Source organism: Mustela putorius, unplaced genomic scaffold (genome assembly GCF_011764305.1).
Source record: "Mustela putorius furo isolate JIRA1106 unplaced genomic scaffold, ASM1176430v1.1 tig00003854_pilon_pilon_pilon, whole genome shotgun sequence".
NCBI classification, from domain to species: Eukaryota; Metazoa; Chordata; class Mammalia; order Carnivora; family Mustelidae; genus Mustela; species Mustela putorius.
The window spans coordinates 6,670,595-6,692,580 of NW_025422006.1; the positions used below are offsets into that span (position 1 = coordinate 6,670,595).

At 35.9% G+C, this 21,986-nt stretch overlaps 1 protein-coding gene across 6 annotated transcripts in view; it reads left to right on the forward strand.

The window, feature by feature from the left end:
* The window catches only part of LOC101688030 (COBW domain-containing protein 1), a 55,814-nt gene that overhangs the window by 7,296 nt on the left and 26,532 nt on the right, over positions 1–21,986 (forward strand). For all 6 annotated transcript variants that reach the window (XM_045065057.1, XM_045065060.1, XM_045065058.1 and 3 more), the window contains 3 exons: positions 749–840; positions 16,003–16,062; positions 17,604–17,641. In XM_045065057.1, the coding sequence (XP_044920992.1) occupies positions 749–840; positions 16,003–16,062; positions 17,604–17,641 (190 nt within the window). The remainder of the gene's footprint in view (positions 1–748; positions 841–16,002; positions 16,063–17,603; positions 17,642–21,986) is intronic.

Sequence of the window (21,986 nt, forward strand, 5' to 3'; positions counted from 1 at the left end):
ACAACTGAGCCACCCAGGTGCCCCGACAGTATCTATGTTTTTTTCACTAATAGACCATAGATCTTAGAAAAGGACCTGACATACCTATTCACTCAAATATTTTGTTGAGTGAATAAGGAAAATTAATACCTGTACTGTTGACTTTGTATATTCTAGTGAACTAAATTTTTTCTACATTGTTTACAACTTAGGTATTTGACTTTGAGTCAAATATATTAACAAATCTAAAATCCTGACATTTTCTTGAAAACCATAATGAAATCCAGTAAATATTTTCTTGGGCTGTGGAGTTCTAAGAGAAAAGGGAAATTAAAGTCTGGTACCCTTACTCAGAACAGAATTGAAAAGTAGTGATTGTGTCCCTTTAGATGTTATATTAAACCATGGTAATTCATAGATTTTATCATTGTTTTGGATGTTGAGTTTTTTCTTTCGTGATGCTATAAAAATAGCAGATTTTAACTTATCGGGGTTATTAAAGTTTCCTCTCCTTTTAATTTTAATAAAGTTAAAATATTAACTCCTCATGTATCTGATTTATTTCACTTATCAGTATATATGCCTCTGTTTTTCTCCACCATTTGTAAATATTGATGGATGTTGTATTAGCAGTTTGGGAATGAGTTAAATTTTTACATGCCTAAAGGTATTTTTGTCTCAGGTTGCTAAATATATTTTAAAATGTTTATAATGATCACTTTAAAATATTGAGATAATCAACTATATTTTATATTTTGGTATTCTCCAGGGACAATGGCCTTAGAGCTATTGAGAATTTGATGGAGAAGAAGGGGAAATTTGATTACATACTATTAGAGACAACTGGGTTAGCAGATCCTGGTAAGAAATGACGTTATTAATAACCGGAATATAGTTCTTAAACATTTTTAAGGTATTGAGAAATATGTAAAGTAAGCATTAAACCTGTATTCTAGACTAAAAATACTGGATTGTCATGTTTCTTTTGCAGATAAATCATAATCAAAGTACTTGGTACTTTTAACTTGATAATAGGATTGAAGTTCAATTGATTGATTTAAGACTACTGGTAGGAACAGGAGGTGTTAAAAGTATGGAAATTGGGGAAAAATAAAAATAAAGACATTCCACTTCTGCGTTTTACTTTTATATCTGATTGATTATACTCTACAGAGATCTCACTTCTGATTACTTTTTTTTTTTTTTAAGATTTTATTTATTTATTTCACAGACAGAGATCACAAGTAGGCAGAGAAGCAGGCAGAGAGAGAGGAGGTAGCAGGCTCCCTGCTGAGCAGAGTCCGATTCGGGGCTCTGGGATCCCAGGACCCTGGGATCATAATCCGAGCCAAAGATGGAGGCTTTAACCCACTGAGCCACCCAGGTGTCCCCTGATTACTTTCTAATCCAGCTGTCTTGGAGGTCATTTAAAGATACTTAAGGACTTTTAGACTCTAATCTCATTATTACTTAATTGTCTTTCAGTTAATTATTAGCAGTTTGTTTTTCTGCTGAAGTTGAAATAATTTTATTTGTAAATACTGTCCTTAGGTACAGAGTTAAAATAAGGCTAATGGACCTTTTTCCTGGTGTGGAATTAATGATTACCCATGAAATTTTTATCTCTAAATAGAATTACATGTAAATTTCTCTTTTGAAAGCTACACAAAGTTGAACTATTTTAACAGTTTCTCTTTCCTTCTTACCAAACATTTTTTAGGTAACACCTTTATTCCTAGTTTGCAGAACATTTTGTGTTCATTGTATAAGTCTGACCATACCTTTTTCTTTTTTTTTAATTTGAGTTAATGGTATTGGGCCATAAAGCAATATAAAAGACTATATAAAAGTACTGTTTAGGAATAATTTATTAGGGGTCGTAACTGTTTAAAACAGATACTGAAGTATGCTGAAGGGCCAAATGTAAACAGCAGTTATTGTACTTACAATTGTTGCATAATAACATTGTCCTTCTGTTTTAAAATTAGTGTTGAGTTGGGCTGTTTTGGTTCTGTAGTAAACCATACTATGTGTATTTTCATACATTTCCAGTAGATTTGACTGATGATAGAACTTGGACTATTATATTGATACTAAATATTAAACCTGGTAAGATGGGAAAATATATGCCTTCTTTTTGAAATTGCAAATATCAATTTCTTTCATAGTAGCCACTTCGTAGAGAAGAAACTCTTCTCTATGAGAAACTCTTGTAACTTTGATTTGAGAGTAGGTGAGTTTTAAAACATGGTTCAGCTTTTCAGAGGGAGAAGGAAGGTTAAATAATGATCTCAGAGAAGGCTTTTGTACAAATTGTAGGTATAAATAGGTTAATGTTTGTAGCTTCTACCTTTCTTTAGAATGAAGATTTTATTGTTTGAGTAAAAATGGAACATTTGTTATAAAAAAAAATTTACCCGATATCTAAGAAAATGCAAAGAAGAAAATTAAATCACACTGTATCTCACTACCATGAAATGCAAGTAGATACGTTTTATTCCAGGGATTTTTCTGTGACAATGCTACTTGCTGAATGACAGCATCAGTGTCTGAAACTTGTGAAAAATGCAGATTCTTGGGCCCCATCCCAGATCTACTAAATCGGAATCTACTGGGTGAGCCCAGCAGTCTATTTTAAAGCCCTCCAGTGGATTCTTATACATTTCATGAATTTGGGAAGCCCTGTCCTATGTGCTTCTGAAAGCTGTATAACAGACAGTTTTTAAAAATGTGATTGCATTCTTTGTGCTGGTCTTAGTAATTATTAATTTAGTTTTACTTGAATCTAAAAGGAGAGAACTTGAAGGCAGTTCAAGATGGCAGCTTAGGAACACCTTGAACTCTCTCTTTCTGTAGACACACTAGATCTGCAGTTACTTATGGAATAATTCCTGCTCAGAAAGAACTGAAAACTAGTAGAACAGCTCTTTCTACAACAAGGAAATCAGGGCCACATTGAAATGGATAGGAGAGGTGGAGACATAGTTTTGCCAAGAATTTCGTGCTCCGTGCAGCAAGTCAGAGTAGGGAGGGGTTTCATAGGTCTGGTGTCTTTACCTGAGGAGGGATGGGTTTATAACCCACTTAGGGTATGCCAACCCTTGGAACCTGCACTGGAAAGATGAGGCTCCCCAAATGGATTTGGAAACCAAGGGGGCTTGTGTATAGTGAACCTGAGGGGCTGAGGGGAATCTGAGATACTCCTTTTGAGGGGCTTACGCACAAACACACTCATCTTGGGACCCAGTGCAAAGGCAGCAATTTGAAAGTGTCTGAATTATATGGGAAGGAGATTCATTTGCTAATTCTAAAGTGTTTGCTGGAGTAGCTGGGACCAGTTGGTATTTTCTTTGGGTCCAGAGGTGCTTGTGAGTGCCATTTTTGCATTCTCCTTTCACTTGGCTAGTGCAGTCAGTCGCCATGGACACAGACAGCTCCCTAAAGCCATGCGTGTGCCTTGTCCCAGCCATCTCCGTGCCTCACTAAAGCCTTGGGTATATCCTGCCCACGTTGTTCTCCTGCATCCCTAAAGACATGGATGTGCTCCACCCTCAGTACTCCTGCAACCTTGCTGAAGTCTGCCCTTAAGTGAGGTCCACAGAGGGAATGTCTGTTGATCACTTGTCCCTGGTGGCTGGAAAAGCTTGAATTTCTGCACCCTATGGGATTATAATAGGAAGGTAGTTTGGGGAGGGCTACCATACCCAAGGTACTGCATAGACAGCCTGCTGAAACACACTACTAGTCTGCCTATGAGGAAGGCCCATCCACTTGTCCTGGAGCCAGCCTAAGGGACAGGCTTCAAAGATCCTCTCAAAATGTAGCCAGGGAGACACCACCTTTGATCTCTCCTTCGGCCTCAGTGTAGCTTGGTGGTGCCTTCGGAAAGTTTGTGTGCTTGTCTGAAGCCCTGATTTTTGCAGGTTGAGTTCAGGAGACACCTCCAGATCTCTTGGGCTGGAGGTTAGCTGGGTTTACAGTTGTAGTGCCACAGGGCTGTATATTTGTATACTCCAAAAGCCCCTTCCTGTGGGTCTTTTTTCCAATGGATCTATCTTCCAGTCAGTCTGAAACCAGGTACTGAGATCATTCCTTTTGGAACACTGGCAGGTATTGACACACTCTCAACAATGTGGGATCTACCAAGAATAATTCAAGCTAATTAGTTAACATAAAGCTTCAGAGAGATAGCCAAAAGCTAGAGCAACGTTGAATTATAAGGTTTATCTCCTATACAAGGCCACTCCTTCAAGACTGGGAGAAGTAACTGTTTTGCTTAATAATTAGAAACAGAGAGTCAAGCAAAATGAGGAGACAGGAATATTTTCCAAACAAAAGAAGGACACAAAACCTCAGAAAAAAGACCTTAATGAAGTGGTGATGACTAACCAACCCGATAAAAAGTTCAAGGTAATGGTTATAAAGATGTTTACCAGAGTTAGAAGAATGGTTTAGATTGCAACAAAGTAAGGTAGAAAATACGAGGAAGTACCAAATGCAAGTCACGGAGCTGAAGAGTACAGTAACTGAACCGAAAAATATACTAGAAGGTTTCAGCATCAGAAAAAGTGAAGAAGAATGGATCAGTGACCTGGAAGACAGGGCAGTGGAACTCAGCCAAACAAAGCTACAACAACAACAAAATTAATGAAGATAGCTTCAGAAACCAATGGGACAATATCAAGTGAAATAACATTCATATTATAGGGATCTCAGAAGGAAAAGAGAGAATGAAAGAGACAGAAAACTTCCCTAACCCAGGGAAGGAGACAGACATCCAGGTCCCAGAAGCACAGAGAGTGCCAAATAAGATGAACTCAAAGACATCCACATCAAGAGACATCATAATTACAATGTCAAAAATTAAAGAGAGGGTCTTAAAAGCAACAAGAGAAAAACAACTTGTTAAGTACAAGGGAATTCCCAAAACCCCATCAGCTGATATTTCAGATGAACCTTTGCAGGACAGAAGGGAGTGGCATGATAGATTCCAAGTGCTGAAAGGAAAAAATTTTCAGCCAAGAATATTCTACCTGCCACAATTGCCATTCACAGTTGGAGGAGAGTTTTCTAAATGAACAAAACTTAAAGGAGTTCACCACTAAATTAGTCTTATAAGACATGTTAAAGGGACTTCTTTAAGCCAAAAAGGAAAGGTACTACTAACGAGAAAACATGGGAAAGTAAAAATCTCTCTTGTATGTGCAAATATGTAGTAAAGGTTGTAAATTAACCATTTATAAAACTACTATGTGGGTTAAAAGACAAAAGTGAACTTAAGTATAACTATAAAAATTAAGAGATACACAAAGAAGATGTAAAATATGACATCAAAAACAAATGTGGAGGGAAGAGCAGAAATTAGAGTTTTTATAATACATTCAAATTTATGGTACTTTCAACTTGAAATAGGCTTTTATTTATATATAAGTATATGTAAATATAAAATCTATAAGCATATGAGTATACAAACAAGTATATAAACAAATATGTATATATATAAGCTGCATGTATATATAAGCATATTTTGTATGTATATGTAGTCTGCAAGGGAAGTGAATGAGAGAAAAAACAGGAACTATAAAAATAGCCAGAAAATAATTGAGAAAATGGCAAGAAGTACATATCTATCAATAATTACTTAAAATGTAAATGGACATACTCTCCATGTATGTATGTAAATGGATATACTCTTTTAAAATAATTTTTATTTTTTTATTTTTTATTTTGTACATCTTCAAAGATGTCTATTAGTTGAACAGATTAAAAATAGACTCATCTCATCTATATATTGCCTATAAGAGATCCACTTCAGATCTAATGATGCACAGACTGAAAGTGAAGGGGTGGAAAAGATATTCCATGCAAATGTAAATGAAAGAAAGCTGATGTGGCTCTACTTATATCAAACCAAATAGACTTTACAACAAAGTCTGTGATACAAGATAAAGGGCATTGCACAATGACAAAGCGTCAAGCCAACAAGAGGATATAACGTTTGAAAATTTTTATTCACTCAACATAGGAATTCCTAAATATATAAAGCAAATGTTAACAGACTTAAGGGAGAAATGGACAGCAATACTATTAGAAGACTATAGTACTCCATTTACATCAATGGATAGGTTATCCAGACAGAAAGCCAATAAGAAAATAACAGCCTTAACATATGAAATTAGATGGACTTAATAGTGTACAGTTAACCCTTGAACAACATGGGTTTGACCTGGATAGGTCCACTTACAATGCAGATTTTTTACAGTACGATACTGTAAATGTATTTTCTGTTTCATATGATTTTCTCAATAATATTTTCTTTTTTCTTGTAAAAATATACAAGATTGTATCATATTTGTAATATCTTACATAATTGTAAGAATATGATAGTAAGAATTGTAAGAATATGATACAAAGTACAACCTATAAAATATGTACTGATTATTTATACTATCATATGATAGTATAAGTAATATATACTATCATATGATATGATATGTAAGAATTGTAAGAATATGATACAAAATACGACCTACAAAATATGTACTAACCGATTATTTATACTATCAGTAAGGCTGTAGGCTATTAGTAGTTAAGTTTTTAGGGAATCAGAAGTTATATTTGGGCCATCTGGGTGGCTCAGTCAGTTAAGCCTCTGCCTTTGGCTCAGGTCATGATCCCAGGGTCCTAGGATCAAGCCTGTCATTGGGCTCCCTGCTCATCGGGGAGCTTGGTTCTCCCTCTTCCCCTCCCCCTGATTGTGTGCATTTGTGCACTCTTCTGTCCCTCTCTGTCAAATAAATAAATCTTTTTTAAAAAAGTTATATGTGGATTTTTGACTGCATAGGAAGTCAGCGTCCCAACTCCATTGTTCAGGTGTTAATTGTATACAATTCATATCATCCAAAAGCAGCAGAATATACATTCTTCTCTGCATATGGAACATTCTCCTATTAGATCACATACTAGACTACAGAACAAGTCTCAGTCAATTTAAGAAGATTGAAGTCGTGTCCGATATCTTCTTCAATGATAGTGGTATGAGACAAAGGCAATTATAAAAAGAAAACTGGAAAAATCATAAATATGTGGAAATTAAGTAGCATGCAACTGTTATAATCAATGGGTCAATGAAGAAGTCAGGAGAAATAAAAAATACCTCGACACATGAAAATGGAAAGACAACAATCTAAAATCTATAGGATGCAGCAAAAGCAGTTCTGAGAGCAAGGTTCATAAAGACAATTCTACCTAAAGGAACTAGAAAAAGAACAAATGAATCCCATAGGTAATAGAAGGAAAGAAATAATAAAGATTCAGAGAAGAAATAAATGACATAGAGACTAAAAAAAAAAAAAAAAAAAAAAAGAAAAAGAACAATGAAAGTAACCTGTTTTTTGAAAAAGATAAAATCAGAAATGAAAGAGAAGTTACCATACCACAGAAATCGAGGATCAAAAGAGACTACTGTGATAATGAAATGGGTTGATTCCTAGTAACACATAATCTCTCAAGACTTCCAGACTTCCATGAAGAAATAGAAAATCTGAATAGATGCATTGCTAGTAAGAAGATTGAATCTGTAATAAAAAAAAACGTAGCAAGCAAGTTCAGGACCAGATGTTTTCATTGGAGAATTCTACCAAAAATATAAAAAAGATGTAATATCTATTCTCAAACTCTTCCAAACTATTGAAGAGAAGGGAAAGCTTCTAAACTCATTATAAGGTCAACATTACCCTGATATCAAATAAGAAGGACACCACCAAAAAAATAAAATAAAATAAAAATTATAGGGAGTGCCTGAGGTGGCTCAGTGGGTTGAGCCTCTGCCTTCGGTTCAGGTCATGATCTCACGTCCTGGGATTGAGCCCCGCATCATGCTCTCTGCTTGGCGGGGAGCCTGCTTCCCCCTCTCTCTCTGCCTGTCTCTCTTCCTACTTGTGATCCCTCTCTGTCTGTGTCAAATAAATAAATAAAATCTTTTAAAGAAAAATTTATAGGCTCATACCTGTAATGAACATAGATGTAAAAATCCTCAACAAAATATTAGCAAACGGAATTCAACAATATATTTAAAGGATCATACACCACGATCAATGGAATTTATTCCAGGAATGCAAGGATGCTTTAACATCTGCAAATCTGTCAGTGATACACCACTTAACGAAGTGTGACAATCATGTGCTCATCTCAGTAAATGGAGAGGAAATCTTTGATAAATTTCAGTGTCCATTAATGAAAAAAAACTCTTAAGGTGGGTATAGAGGGAATGTACTTAAATATAATAAAGGCCATACATGACAAACTATACTCAATGGTATAGTTTGGTAAAGCTGAAAGCTTTTCCTCAGCTTGGGAACAAAATAAGGATGCCCATTCTTGCCTGTTTTATTTGATATAGTATTGGAAGTCCTACCCACAACAATAACACAAGAAAAAGAGATAAAAGCATCCAAATTGGAAAGAAAGAAAACAATCACTTTTTGCAGATGACATAATTCTATATATAGAACACCCTAAAGACTCTACCAAAAAACCAAAATAAGTGAACTTAGTAATTTGCTGTATACAAAATCAGTATATACTTATCTGTTGTGTTTCTATGTAATGAACTGTCAGAGAAATTAAGGAAACAATCCTTGCAACAAGCCTAACAAAACAATTTGCATCAAAAAGAAAATACCTAGGAATAAACATAACTAAGGAAGTGAAAGATCTGTACGTGGAAAACTGTAGGACATTGATGAAAGAAATTAACTCACAAAAATAGAAAGTTACTCCATGCTCTTTTTTTAAAGACCTAATACTGTTAAATGTCCATACTACCCAAAGCAATATATTCGTTGCCAATCTTTCAGAATTTTAATGCCATTTCTCACAAAGCTATAAAAATATTTTAAGTAATCTCTACACACACACCCCAACATAGGGCTTGAATGCATAACTGTGAGATCAAGAGTTGCGTGTTCAACTGACTGAAGCTGCCAGGTGCCCCACAACAAATAATTCTAAGGTTTGTGGGGAATCACAGAAGACCCTGAATAGCCAAAGCAGCTTTTTTTTTTTTTTAAAGATTTTATTTATTTATTTGACAGAGCACAACCTGGAGGGAGGGAGCTGTAGACAGAGGGAAAGGGTGAAGTAGGCTCCCCACTGAGAAGAGGACAAGATACAGGGCTTAATCCCCAGACCTGGGATCATGATCTGACCCGAAGGCAGATGCTTAACCACCTGAGCCACCCAGGTGCCCCATAGCCAAAGCAGGCTTGAGAAAGAAGAGCAAATGGGGGGCACCTGGGTGGCTCAGTGGGTTAAGCCGCTGCCTTCGGCTCAGGTCATGGTCTCGGGGTCCTGGGATCGAGCCCCGCATCGGGCTCTCTGCTCAGTGGGGAGCCTGCTTCTCTCCTCTCTCTCTCTCTCTGCCTGCCTCTCTGCCTACTTGTGATCTCTCTCTGTCAAATAAATAAATGAGATCTTTTTTAAAAAAAAAAAAAAAGAGAGAAAGAAGAGCAAATGGGAAATGTCACAGTCTCAGACTTCAAACTGTACTTCAAAGCTGTAATATGAAAACAGTATGGTATTGACATAAAAACAGATCAATGAAACAATAGAGAACCCATATATAAACCCATGCTTTTCTGGCCAATTAAACTATGACAAAGGAGGCAAGAATATACAATGAGCAGAAAAGATTCTTCAATAAATGGTGATGGAAAAACTGGACAGCTACATGAATGAAACTAGACTACTGTCTTACATGATAAAAAAGTTAACTCAATGGAGGGAAGACTTGAATATAAAACCTGAAACCATAAAACTCCTAGAAGGAAACAGATATTTAGCTCCTTGACATCCATCTTGGTGTTGAATTTTTGGATCTAACTAAAAGCAAAGGCAACAAAACAAAAATCAGTAATTGGGACTATATAAAATTAAAAGTCATTTGGACAGCAAAGGAAGCCATCCATAAAATGAAAAAACAGGAGAAAATATTTGCAAATCATGTATTTGATAAGGTTAATATCCAAAATGTGTAAAGACTCAGTAGCAAAAACAAAACAAAAAACAACTGAAAAGAATGCAGAGGATCCAAATAGACATTTTTCCAAAGAACATATGGAGGTGCCCAACAGGCACATGAAAAGATGCTCAGATTCACTAATTACCAGGGAAATGCAAATCAGAACCACAGTGTGATACCACCGGACACCTATTATATTCAAATCGGCAAGAAATAAGTGGTGAGGATGCAGAGGAAAGGGAACCCTCATGCACTGTTGGTGGGAACGCAGACTGGTGCCGCTACTGCAGAAAGTGGTGGTTTTCCATTTGCATACACTTTCATTACTATGGTGATTCCTCGAAACATTAAATATAGAACTATCATGTAATCAGCTATTTTATTGTATGTACTTTTCTGAAGAAAACGAAAACTAATTTGAAAAGATATTTGCACCCCTATGTTCATTACATCATTATTTACAGTAGCCAAGATATGGAAGCAACTTAAGAGTTTGTTGATGGATGAATGGAGAAAGATGTGCTATATATATATATACAGTGGCCTTGCTATTTGTGACAACGGGAATGGACCTTGAGGGTATCAAACTCTGGGAAATAAGTTAGATTTCATCAATCTGTGGAACCTAATAAAAGAAAAAACAAAACTCAGATACAGGGAACAGATTGATGGTTATCAGAGGGGAAAGGGTTTAGAGGACTGAAATGGATGAAGGGGGTCAATTATGTGTTTTGGATGGTAACTAGATTTCCTATGATGATCACTTTGTAATGTACACAAATATGGAATCATTATACAATACACCTGAAACTAATATAAGGTCAAATACCATTTTACTCAATTAAAAATATGTATATTGGGGCACCTGGGTGGCTCAGTGGGTTAAGCCGCTGCCTTCGGCTCAGGTCATGATCTCAGAGTCCTGGGATCGAGTCCCACATCGGGCTCTCTGCTCAGCAGGGAGCCTGCTTCCCTCTCTCTCTCTCTCTGGCTGCCTCTCCGTCTACTTGTGATTTCTCTCTGTCAAATTAATAAATAAAATCTTTAAAAAAAAATGTATATTATATATGTAAACCACCTAAAGTTAGCCAACATGTGTTAGATACTCCACTAATCACCTATTAATGTCATTAAAATGAATTTAATAAATTGCTCAATAAAAGGTGGGTAGAAGCAAAAAAATTACTACGTAATTGAACAAAGAACTTGAAAGAATGAAGGAATCCTAAATTATCAGAAAAATGCTTTTCCACTGGAAGGGATATGAGTTAAGGGGATAAAAAGGTTATAAAGAGCATATACAGGGGTGCCTGGGTGGCTCAGTTGTTAAGCTTCTGCCTTCCGCTCAGATCATGATCCCAGGGTCCCAGGATCGAGTCCCACATTGGGCTCTCTGTTCAGCAGGAAGCCTGCTTCTCCCTATCCTACTCTCCCCTGCTTGTGTTCCCTCTCTTGCTGTCTCTTTATCTGTCAAATGAATACATAAAATCTTAAAAATAAAACCATAAACAAATGGGATGAGTTAGTTTTAACTATATGTGTCAGTTCAGAGTATTTCTTGACTCCCTGACATAAAGGAGTAGGGAATGAACACTATCACTTAGTGTGGTTGATTTATTGTATGTGGTGGTGTTAAGATTTCTAACATCTACATTCTCTCATACTTTGTTTAGTTCTATGTTAAACAGTTTTAGTCCTCATTAGCTCAGTACTGTGGCTTCTCCATTCCTGAGTTGGTGAATCTCTTGATTGGACTGATTTTCATGGTCAGGTAATCCTTTAAAGCTACAGATGCTGTGTTCCTTCACTTTTTTTTTTTTTTTTTAAGATTTAAAAAAAAAAAAGATTTAAAGAATTTATTAGAGAGGGAGAGAGAGTTGGGAGCAGGGACAGAGGGGAAGGGAGAGAAAAGTCCCACCAGGACTTCATGCTGAGCGCAGAGCCCGACGTGGGGTGCAGTCTCATGACACAGATCACGACCTGAGCTGAAACCCAGAGTCAGACGCTCGACTGACTGAACCACCCAGGTTCCCCCCTTCTTGAGGTCTTGCATACTTCCTTGAGAATGCTTGTCCTTTGTTTTTATAACTGAAGGATTGACTAGGTAGAAAATTTCCAGATCACAATTAACTTCCCTCAGAACTTAGCAAATATTACTTCTTGATCTCTCGGTAATTTTTGGTTAGCTGGATTTCCTTTCTTATTTTATCAGAAAGGATTTATGAGTGATGTATTCTTGAGTTTTAATGCTTTTGTTTCCTTTAATGTATTGTGTGTATCTATCTGGTGTTTTCATTGTTGAAAAACAACTTGGCAGGAGATAATATCTTTAGGGAACACTTTCATTAGAACTTTATGGTCATTATCTTATTATATCAGGGCAATGACTGTTACTATAGAAAAGTCTAATATTTTTTTTTCTGCCTCCTGGAAAGTGACTTGCTTTTTCATCCAAAATGCCTGACAATTGTTTCCTTTGTTTTTGAAGGTCAGTAATATAACCAAAGTACATCTACATGTCCTCTGTAATCATTTTTTCTTGGATTACAGTATGCTCTTTTGTCTGTAAGTTTATGTATTCATTTAGGAGCATTTTCCTTATTTATTGCCATAAGGATCTTTTTTTTGGTCCAATTATTGGGTCCTCTACTTTATGACACCAATTTCCCCTATGTTGAATTTTCTTTTGTTCTCCCTATCTTTTATCTTCGAATTGTCTTTTGCTTCTGTATTTAATCATCTCACATGTTCCTTTTTGTCAGTAATTCTGTTTCCACCAGTGTCTATTCCAACCTTGATCTTTTAAAAGAATTCGTTAAGTAATGATATGTTTATTGGGTATCTACATTTATTTCTTTCACAAAGTACCATTTCATATTACTCTGCTTTCTCTTGCCTTTAAGAGTTTGTTTTTAATTGATTATGTTGTTTTTTAAGTTCTCTATTATGAATAGACCTTTCAGAATTTTCTTTGATTATGTTTCTTTGGTTATGTTTCCTCCCAGAATGGGTTCTATGCCATTTATATGCCTTATTCATTTCTTTAACTTTTTTCTTTCTTTCATCTTTTTTGTTTTCTTCTAAGCTGTAATATTTGTGCATTGGTTTTTTCAGCATGTTGGTGATTGGCGTAGAGAACATTGGTCTACTTACATATGGTGTTGAATTACTTTTAATATCTTACCCATCTTACCTAAACGTGTTTTTCTCCTAGGCCTCAATTTGAATGTTGGGTATTGCTGGGAGCAGGGAAGGGGAAGCAAAGGAAAAAGGGTGACTGAGAGATCCAGTCAGATCTCTCAGATGGGCAAGCAGACTTTCAGGCTCAGCTCTCTTTAAAGTACCCAAGTGTTCCTCTCTTGAATTTCCTCCAGCTACTCATGAATATATATTCCATATCTTGTGTGGGTATATCCTCGAGCCTCAGACCTTTCGATTCATTTTGCTCTGAGCCCTAGAAGGTGACCCCCTCCTCCAAAAATGTAGAAATGGTGAATGCCTGGGTGGCTCAGTTGGTTATGCGACTGCCTTTGGCTCAGGTCATGATCCCGGAGTCCAGGATCAAGTCCTGCATCGGGCTCCCAACTCCATGGGGAGTCTGCTTCTCCCTCTGACCTTCTCCCCTCTAATGCTCTCTCATTTGTCTCTCTCTCAAATAAAATCTTTTTAAAAAAATACAGAAATGGTTAGAAAATTTACCCTTGGTTGACTTTTTCCTGTATTACTTACTTCTTGTTCAGTTCCCCATACCATTTTGAAAGCTGTTTCTGATAAGTATTTGGATTCTGTAAACTCTTCCCCTACAACCATTTATTGATGGGCGTAGAATGAAGAATTATCAGAAGTCACATAGGACTTTGTTTCTTTCTTTTTTTTTTTTTTTTAAGATTTTATTTATTTATTTGACAGAGAGAGATCACAAGTAGGCAGAGAGGCAGGCAGAGAGAGAGAGAGAGAGAGGAGGAAGCAGGCTCCCTGCTGAGCAGAGAGCCCTGATGCGGGACTCGATCCCAGGACCCTGAGATCATGACCTGAGCCGAAGGCAGAGGCTTTAACCCACTGAGCCACCCAGGCGCCCAGGACTTTGTTTCTTATTTAGACTATCACTCTTCAGTATTCATCGTAGGAGGTTATATATTTTGTTATTGCTGATAAAAATTTGGCTTTTAAATTTTATTTTAAATTTTTGTTGTAATTGGTTTTGAATAAGGGAGATTCTATAATCTAGCTAAGGGTTTCTTAACACTGGCACAACTTAAATATTTTGGATTGGATAGTTCCTTTTTGTAGGGGATTGTCTTATGGATTGTGGGATGTTTTTGTTTCTTTGTTTTGTTTTGTTCTGTTTTTTGCCTTGTGGGATGTTTAACAGCATCCCTGGCTTCTACCCACTAAATATCAGCACCATTTCCCTAGTTGAAATGATTAAAAATATCTTTAGACGTTGACAAATACCCCCTGGGGAGAAAAATCAGCCTGGGTTTGGAACTACTGATCAACTTACTCTCTCATCTTTATTCCTCTTGCTAAACACACCTGCATCTGAGTTTCAGATAGTTGCTTCTTGGGTAGCCTGATATTACCAAAGATGCACATCAGATTTAGAAAAAAAAGCTCCAATACCCTCTTGTAATTCAACTTAATACAACATGAATGTTAACTGTGTGGGACTTGTAAGCTATTTGAATAGTAATCCATGAATTTAAAAAAAGGTTTATGAGCAAGGTGGAATTTTATTGAGTGAAAAAAAATTAAGTCTCTTTTATGACTTACTGTTTGGAGTAAATGATGCTCATAGTAGATTTCCTTTTTTCCCCCTCATTAATTAAAATCATGTTGTTAGCCAAGTAAGTGAAGAAAATTCTTATTGGCAATTCAGTTGTTTCCCGTTTAGGAGACTGACACTCTCCAGTTCTAAGCTAAATAATTGTCATGGTAAAGTAATTTCCTTGAAAAGAGCAGGCATTGATTCTCTCCTGTTACTCACAAATCCTATTTCAGTCAAATTGGAAAACTATTAAGTTTTTGGGAAAAAATCAATAGGTATCAGGAAACCATTAGATCTTGTGGCCCTTGCTATATCTTGCATGAGTAATCACTGTAAACAGCTGACAGGTATTTCACTGTTGACACAGAGTGATGCTTGGGGGACCACATCTCCTCGGGCTAGGTGGACAGCTTCAGACATGGGAATGAGTTCAGTTATCCTTGTTTTTCCCGAGTACTCATTCTTTTAGACAGCCCTGTCACTAACTGGACCTGTGATGCTTTGAAAAATCACATACTTTCTTTACGGCCAGTTTCCCTTTTCTTGCGTAGTGGCATACTGATCAGGGCGTGTGCTTTGCTACTGAACCAGTGTGCGTCAAAAACAAGTTTCAATTTCTTATTTAGAAATTATTTTTCCTCAGACCCACATTTTATATCAGTATTAAATAAACAGTATAAGGTTTTACTGGTAATGCCATAGAGTATACAATTTTGCCTCTGGTCTTTTTTCTTCTCTAAAACTTACAAGTTTTTCTCTTTTTCGGTCAAGTGGCTTCCGAATTACCTATGTTGTGTTTTGCTTCCCTTTAGAGAGATAACTGATTATTTATGAACTGCGTGATTATTAAATTAGGGACAGAAAACATAAAAATAATTCCCATGTGCACATATCCATAGTGCCCAAATTATTTGGTAGTATCAATTGGCAGATTATTATGGCATCGGCAGAAGCTTGGTGTTGGGTTTGTATGTGATAAGAGCTAATCTGTTTTTCTTTTCCTTTCTTTCCTTTTTTTCAGAGTTGGGGGCAAAAAGGGAGAGGGGAAGAAATGAGTACAAATAGCAAAAGATTCTGTCATTGTAATTCCCATAAAGAAATTTGGAAAGCCATACATCATTTGTATATGTGTTTGCCTAATTCTGTTAGGACATGTTAAAACAGCCTAGTTAGAATAGTGTTTCTCAGTTTGAGTAAATATTTTTGTTTGATGAATATTTTATATATTTTTCAGGTGCTGTAGCTTCTATGTTTTGGGTTGATGCTGAATTAGGGGTTGATATTTATCTTGATGGTAAGTTGAAAAGCAAATATTCTTTTGTTTTCAAGTAAAATGTTACGGTTAAATTTTTTGTTGTTGTTCACATTATAATTTTAATCTTCGCATTTTTACTCTTTTTAAATTTGTTTAGTTTGATAATGAAGTAAGATTCCAAAGCCCCATTCAGTGGTAGAACTAGATGTAAGGTCTCAGTGTCAGCTCCCAATTTAGTGCTTCCGCTAAGGTTTTCCTTTTAAAATGCTATGTCAGTTTCTTATATCCTATATTTGATTTATTCTACTTTATTTAAAATATGCAGTATGAGGATTCTATTTTTGCTTTCATTTTCCCTTGAAGATAAGAATTAAAGTCCCCACCCACCCCTTACTTCTTTGCCTTAACACTTTTGGGCAGTTTTATTCATAGACTTCATTTAAGATATAAGGAAACTTTCTGAATGAAGTAACTATGACCTGCCTACCCTTTACCTTTCTTTAAACCAGGTCTTCCATAGACTCAAGAGTGAAATTTAAGACTGTGCCTAATCATTTGGCTCTAGTGTATGTAGTGTGTAGCTGGTTGAATTCCCTAGGCATCATCAGACTCATTCTCTTACCATTTGAAAAAATTACTCGACGTACAAATTCAGAGGTTGCCAAACTAATTGACCGTTGGAAACTTAGGTACGTGTTATGGAAAATACTTGTGTGAGTTAGATTTGATGCAAATTACTAGGAATAAGATATCTTAAGGTATCTCAGATTTATTAAGCAGTAAATTAAATGTTAAGAAAAGTCTTGATTTTGGGGCACCTGGGTGGCTCAGTGGGTTAAAGCCTCTGCCTTCGGCTCACGTCATGATCCCAGGGTCCTGGGATCGAGCCCCACGTCGGGCTCTCTGCTTAGCAGGGAGCCTGCTTCCTCCTCTCTCTCTGCCTGCCTCTCTGCCTACTTGTGATCTCTCTCTCTCTCTGTCGAATAAATAAATAAAATCTTTAAAAAAAAAAAAAGAAAGAGAAGTTTTGATTTTGATAATATGAATATAAACTGGAAATAACCTGTCTTGATGGTTTATCACATCCCAGTTTATATTATGGAATTTGTCTCATCATATTTTGGATTGTAAGCTTTTTTTTTTTAATGTTACAAATATTCTCTCACTTTTCCTATTTTTTTTAAAATTTTTTATTTTTTATAAACATATATTTTTATCCCCAGGGGTACAGGTTTGTGAATCACCAGGTTTACACACTTCACAGCACTCACCAAAGCACATACCCTCCCCAATGTCCATAATCCCACCCTGAATTGTAAGCTTTTTTAAGGCCAAAGAAATCTTATTTTCTTATTTACTTCTTTGTTTATTCAATTAAAAAAGTATTTTATAGCCTCTCTAATGCTTTAAAATGGTGCTAGGCACTCAGTACACATTTGAAATGTATCTGCTTGTTCATAGAATTGAATTAAATATCAGCTTTGGCACAACAACAAAAAAATATTTACTGAGTAAAATTTGTGTAAATGTGATTTTCATTCTTAAACATAAAGGTGACTAAAAGATGTATTCTTTTGTAGGTATCATAACTGTTGTGGATTCAAAATATGGATTAAAAGTAAGTTGAGGGGCGCCTGGGTGGCTCAGTGGGTTAAGCCGCTGCCTTCTGCTCAGGTTATGATCTCAGGGTCCTGGGATCGAGTCCCGCATCGGGCTCTCTGCTCAGCGGGGAGCCTGCTTCCCTTCCTCTCTCTCTCTGCCTGCCTCTCTGCCTACTTGTGATCTCTCCCTCTCTCTCTCTGTCAAATAAATAAATAAATCTTTAAAAAAAAAAAAAGTAAGTTGAAAGATTGCTGTGAGTTGCTAATAATTTGTTAAAAGCTAGGTATCTGGGAATTGATTATATTATTTTTTCTACATTTTTGTTTGAATATTTTAACAAAAAGTTTTAACTTCATCTGTTGCTCATATCATAAGCAATAGATGAAACTTCTGTGTCTTTTAATTATTGTTTTAAAATTAAATATTTATTTTTTATTACTCTGGCTTAATGTGATAGAAGTTGGAAGTGTAATATTTTGTAAAGATGATATTACAGCATAAAGTTTGGGTATGTGTAACTCCTTATTGGGACTCAGCCTCAATGTTGATGTATTTTTCCATTTGGTAGAAGCAATTGAGATTGATAAAGCATATGAGAACTTTTTTCTCGTGCTAAAGTTCTATCAGACACAGACTGGAAACCACTGCATTAAAAAATAATTGCTTTACCTTATTTTGAAGAAATCAGGATTTATACATATGTGTATTGAGGATAAACTCTCCCTTAAAAGGCAGCCTCCTGTGAATGTTTTCGTAACTACCAAGTTCTTCAAATGCATTTAAATGAACTTAAATTCATAAAATGCACTTAGTAAGATTTTTAGAAACATGTTGCATAAAATAAAACAGTATTTTTCAGCTTTCCAAGTGAAATATTACTAAAGGGAAAAGAGAATGAAATTATCCTCCATCTCCCCGACTCAATCTAGGATGTGGATAGCCTTCTAAATAATCATTTGTCAGAAGTTTAAATTTAATATTTAAAAATACACATTCGGGGCACCTGGGTGGCTCAGTAGGTTAAGCCTCTCCCTTTGGCTCAGATCATGATCTCAGGGTCCTGGGATCGAGCCCCACATCGGGCTCTCTGCTCAGTGGGAAGCCTGCTTCCCCCTCTCTCTCTGCCTGCCTCTCTGCCTGCTTGAGATCTCTCTCTGTCTCTGTCAAATAAATATATAAATAAAATTAAAATACACTTCAGTTTTGTATTCTACTCCATCGTATATCTGAATTTGTTAATTTGAAAACGTTTTCCTACTGGGGCACCTGGCTGGTTCAGTTGGTAGAGCATGCGACTCTTGATCTCAGGGCTGTGAGTTCGAGCCTCATGTCAGGTGTAGAGATTACTTAAGAAAATAAAATCTTAAAAGTGTTTTCCTTCCAAACCTTCAATAAAGTTATGCTCTCAGAATACAGCAGGCTTATTAAGTGGCTCCCAATATCCCTTCACTAGCCCTTTAGTTCCCTCAGGAATAGGGCACCTAATTTGACCTGTTTGGAAAATTATAATTATTTCTTTGTAGATTTTAAGTCCAAATTTATTAGTCATCTTAAGAATCAAAGAAAAGAAAGAAAGAAAAAAAGAATCAAAGCAAGATTCCCAGTATTATAAATTTACTCAGAAAAATTCTGACTTTTCTGAAATCATGATATTTCTAATAAAATATTCATGGAGGAATCCAAATAAATCAAGTTGTTAGTTCTGTATGTTTACTATGGGCATGTTTGAACTCCTCTCTTACATACATTTATTACCAAATTTGGGATACCCATGGGAGAGGTAGCAGTTAAGGTATTTTATTTGTTTTCTTGGTAGACTTAACATATCACACCCAGAGTTGAATAATTTTATGTGTTTATTTGGATGTGCAGAGGAGTTAAATAGAATCTATTATCAGTGTAATTGGGGCCAAATAAACAAAGCAACATTCTGAATAATGCAAACACAGTAAACGTTTAACCTCCTGCCACCTTGATAAAACCTCTTAAATTATTAAATCAATATACCTACACAAAACTGACATACTGTCAGGATAATGGAAACTTTAGATTTTCTAAGTCAGATGCCAGATAAATAACTTTTCCTTTATATGAAGGATTTGCCCACTTGTCCAATTCCTCTGGTTGCACAGCTTGACCCCAGTAGCTGCTTGTGATTCAGAGCATTCTGAGGCAGTGCGAGTAATGACACTTGGATGATGGGCAGCAATTTAAGGATGTCATGCTTCACAGAGCCAGCCCATCACAAGGAAAGCTGAGAAATGGTACCCTGTGGCCGGGCAGCCAAATTGAAACTGAAGTGGTAATTGATATCATGGGCTATCACTCTAATGGGATTGCCACCCATTGATCTGAAATATTCATTTTTTAATCACGGGCAAAGAATTGGACAACTTCAAATGACAGCTCTCTATTCTCAGGACTTGACACCCAGGCTACCAACATTGTTCTTTTCAGTTCTACAAACGTGACAGCATTGAATGCAATAGAATCAATGGATGAAGTTACACAGGAAAGGTCAAGTGAGAGGTTTCTCTCCGGCTTCTCTGTTACACTGCACTAGCTGTTGAAACAATTCAGTCAGAAAACAGTTGGGCTTGGAAAAGACTGGAAAAATAAATAGATTGACATTATGCAACAATCGTTTTCTAACAGCTGAAATAGCGTCAGATCTATAACCAGTCCTTGGAGAAGAGAGAGCTTCTGATGCTTTTTTTAAAATGTCATCTGACATCTCTGACACTAGATTTCTTTCCATTTGGGTCAAAAACAGTGACCCAAATGGAAAGAAATGAAATAAGTCCAGCTTATTTCTGTTTCTGCGGGAAAGGGGTCTACAGTGGTGTTATTTCAGAGGGCTTCTTTCTTTCTTACGTGTGCTGAGTTGGAGGGTTGAACCTTGATTTTTGGGACGTGTTGTGTTCATTAGTACCAAAATCATTTTTGTCTTTTTTAATATATAAGCAAAAGCCATGGTCTCTCAGCAGAGATGAGGAATCCTTTGGGTATATGTATACATTCTCACACACACACACACACACACACTCTAAATTTTTGGAAAAAAAATTTGCAGGTGTTTTCCTTCCTTGCTTGTACAGGTAGAACAGAATCTCAAAATTCCCACTTTTTAACTTTATAAAGGGAAGTTGTCCAACTGAGTCATGAATATTGGAGAATGTCCCTTTGAATAACAGACACTGATTTTAGTCTTTTTGCAGAGTTTGGCTTGGGGAAATAGGAAGTTGCGTAAGGGAAGTAAATATCGGGCTAATACCTGGAGAAAATAAATGCTAGTGTGCATTTATTATTTCTTTATGTTTGTATGGCCTTCAGAAGTGTATAGAATGGGGATTTTGTCTCCTTTTGTATAATTATGTGTGATAATTATGTGCTTTATCCATAATAGAATTGTACACATTGGTCATTTTTATTTTGGGGATTTTAATGTGTTTTTTTTTTATATTTGGTACTTCTTGACAGCTTGAAGGTAGTAAAATGTGTTTTTTCCCAGTTAGCTTTACATATAGATTTCTAATCTTCTGGAGAAGTAAATGTGTTAAAAACATGGGTAACTTTGTGAAACTACTATTAGTTCCATTTAGGTATGGAAATTCAAAAACAAAAAATCTAATTTTCCTGCCATGCCTTTTTTTATACACCACCAACTCACAGCCAGATAGCCCCAAATTCATATGTAAATAAGGTTCCCAAAAGGTCAGTGATAAAATATTTTGAAAAATGTTTCAAATTTTCAAATCTGGAATATCCCGGGATATTTCAGAAATAGGTACCTTGCTAAAAATACATCTTTATTAAATAGATGAACTGCTGAATAGAAGGGGATTTGTTGCTGCACATTATATAGAATATTTCAAATAACAACATCCACTCATCTTTGTCAACAAATAGGAGTGTTAACTAGAATTCATTCAACAGATATTTTTTGAGCCTGGTGCCAGTTAACTATTTCCAGGATGGTAACAGCCTTATTCTCTACAGGACATAGTAATAGGATTTGCAGTGGCCACAGGCTAAGAATAATTAACAAAAATAGTAAACTCGTCTTTTGGCAAGGAACAGTTTTTGATTCAATACTGTAATAATAGTGGAATAATGAATGCAATTTTTAGGTAATCTCTATGAGTATACTCTTACATGATTGTTAACACTTATGTAACATCTGCATCCAAGATTGATTTTATGTGACATAAAAAGCTTTCATTCACAAGGTTTTAAAATTATGATCATTTTACTTATATTGAGTATGATTTCAGTTTTTGAAAAATACCCCTGTATAAAAAAAGAGTATCCTATAATACTATTATGATACTATTGTGACAGTATTAGATTTAGTTTCTTCT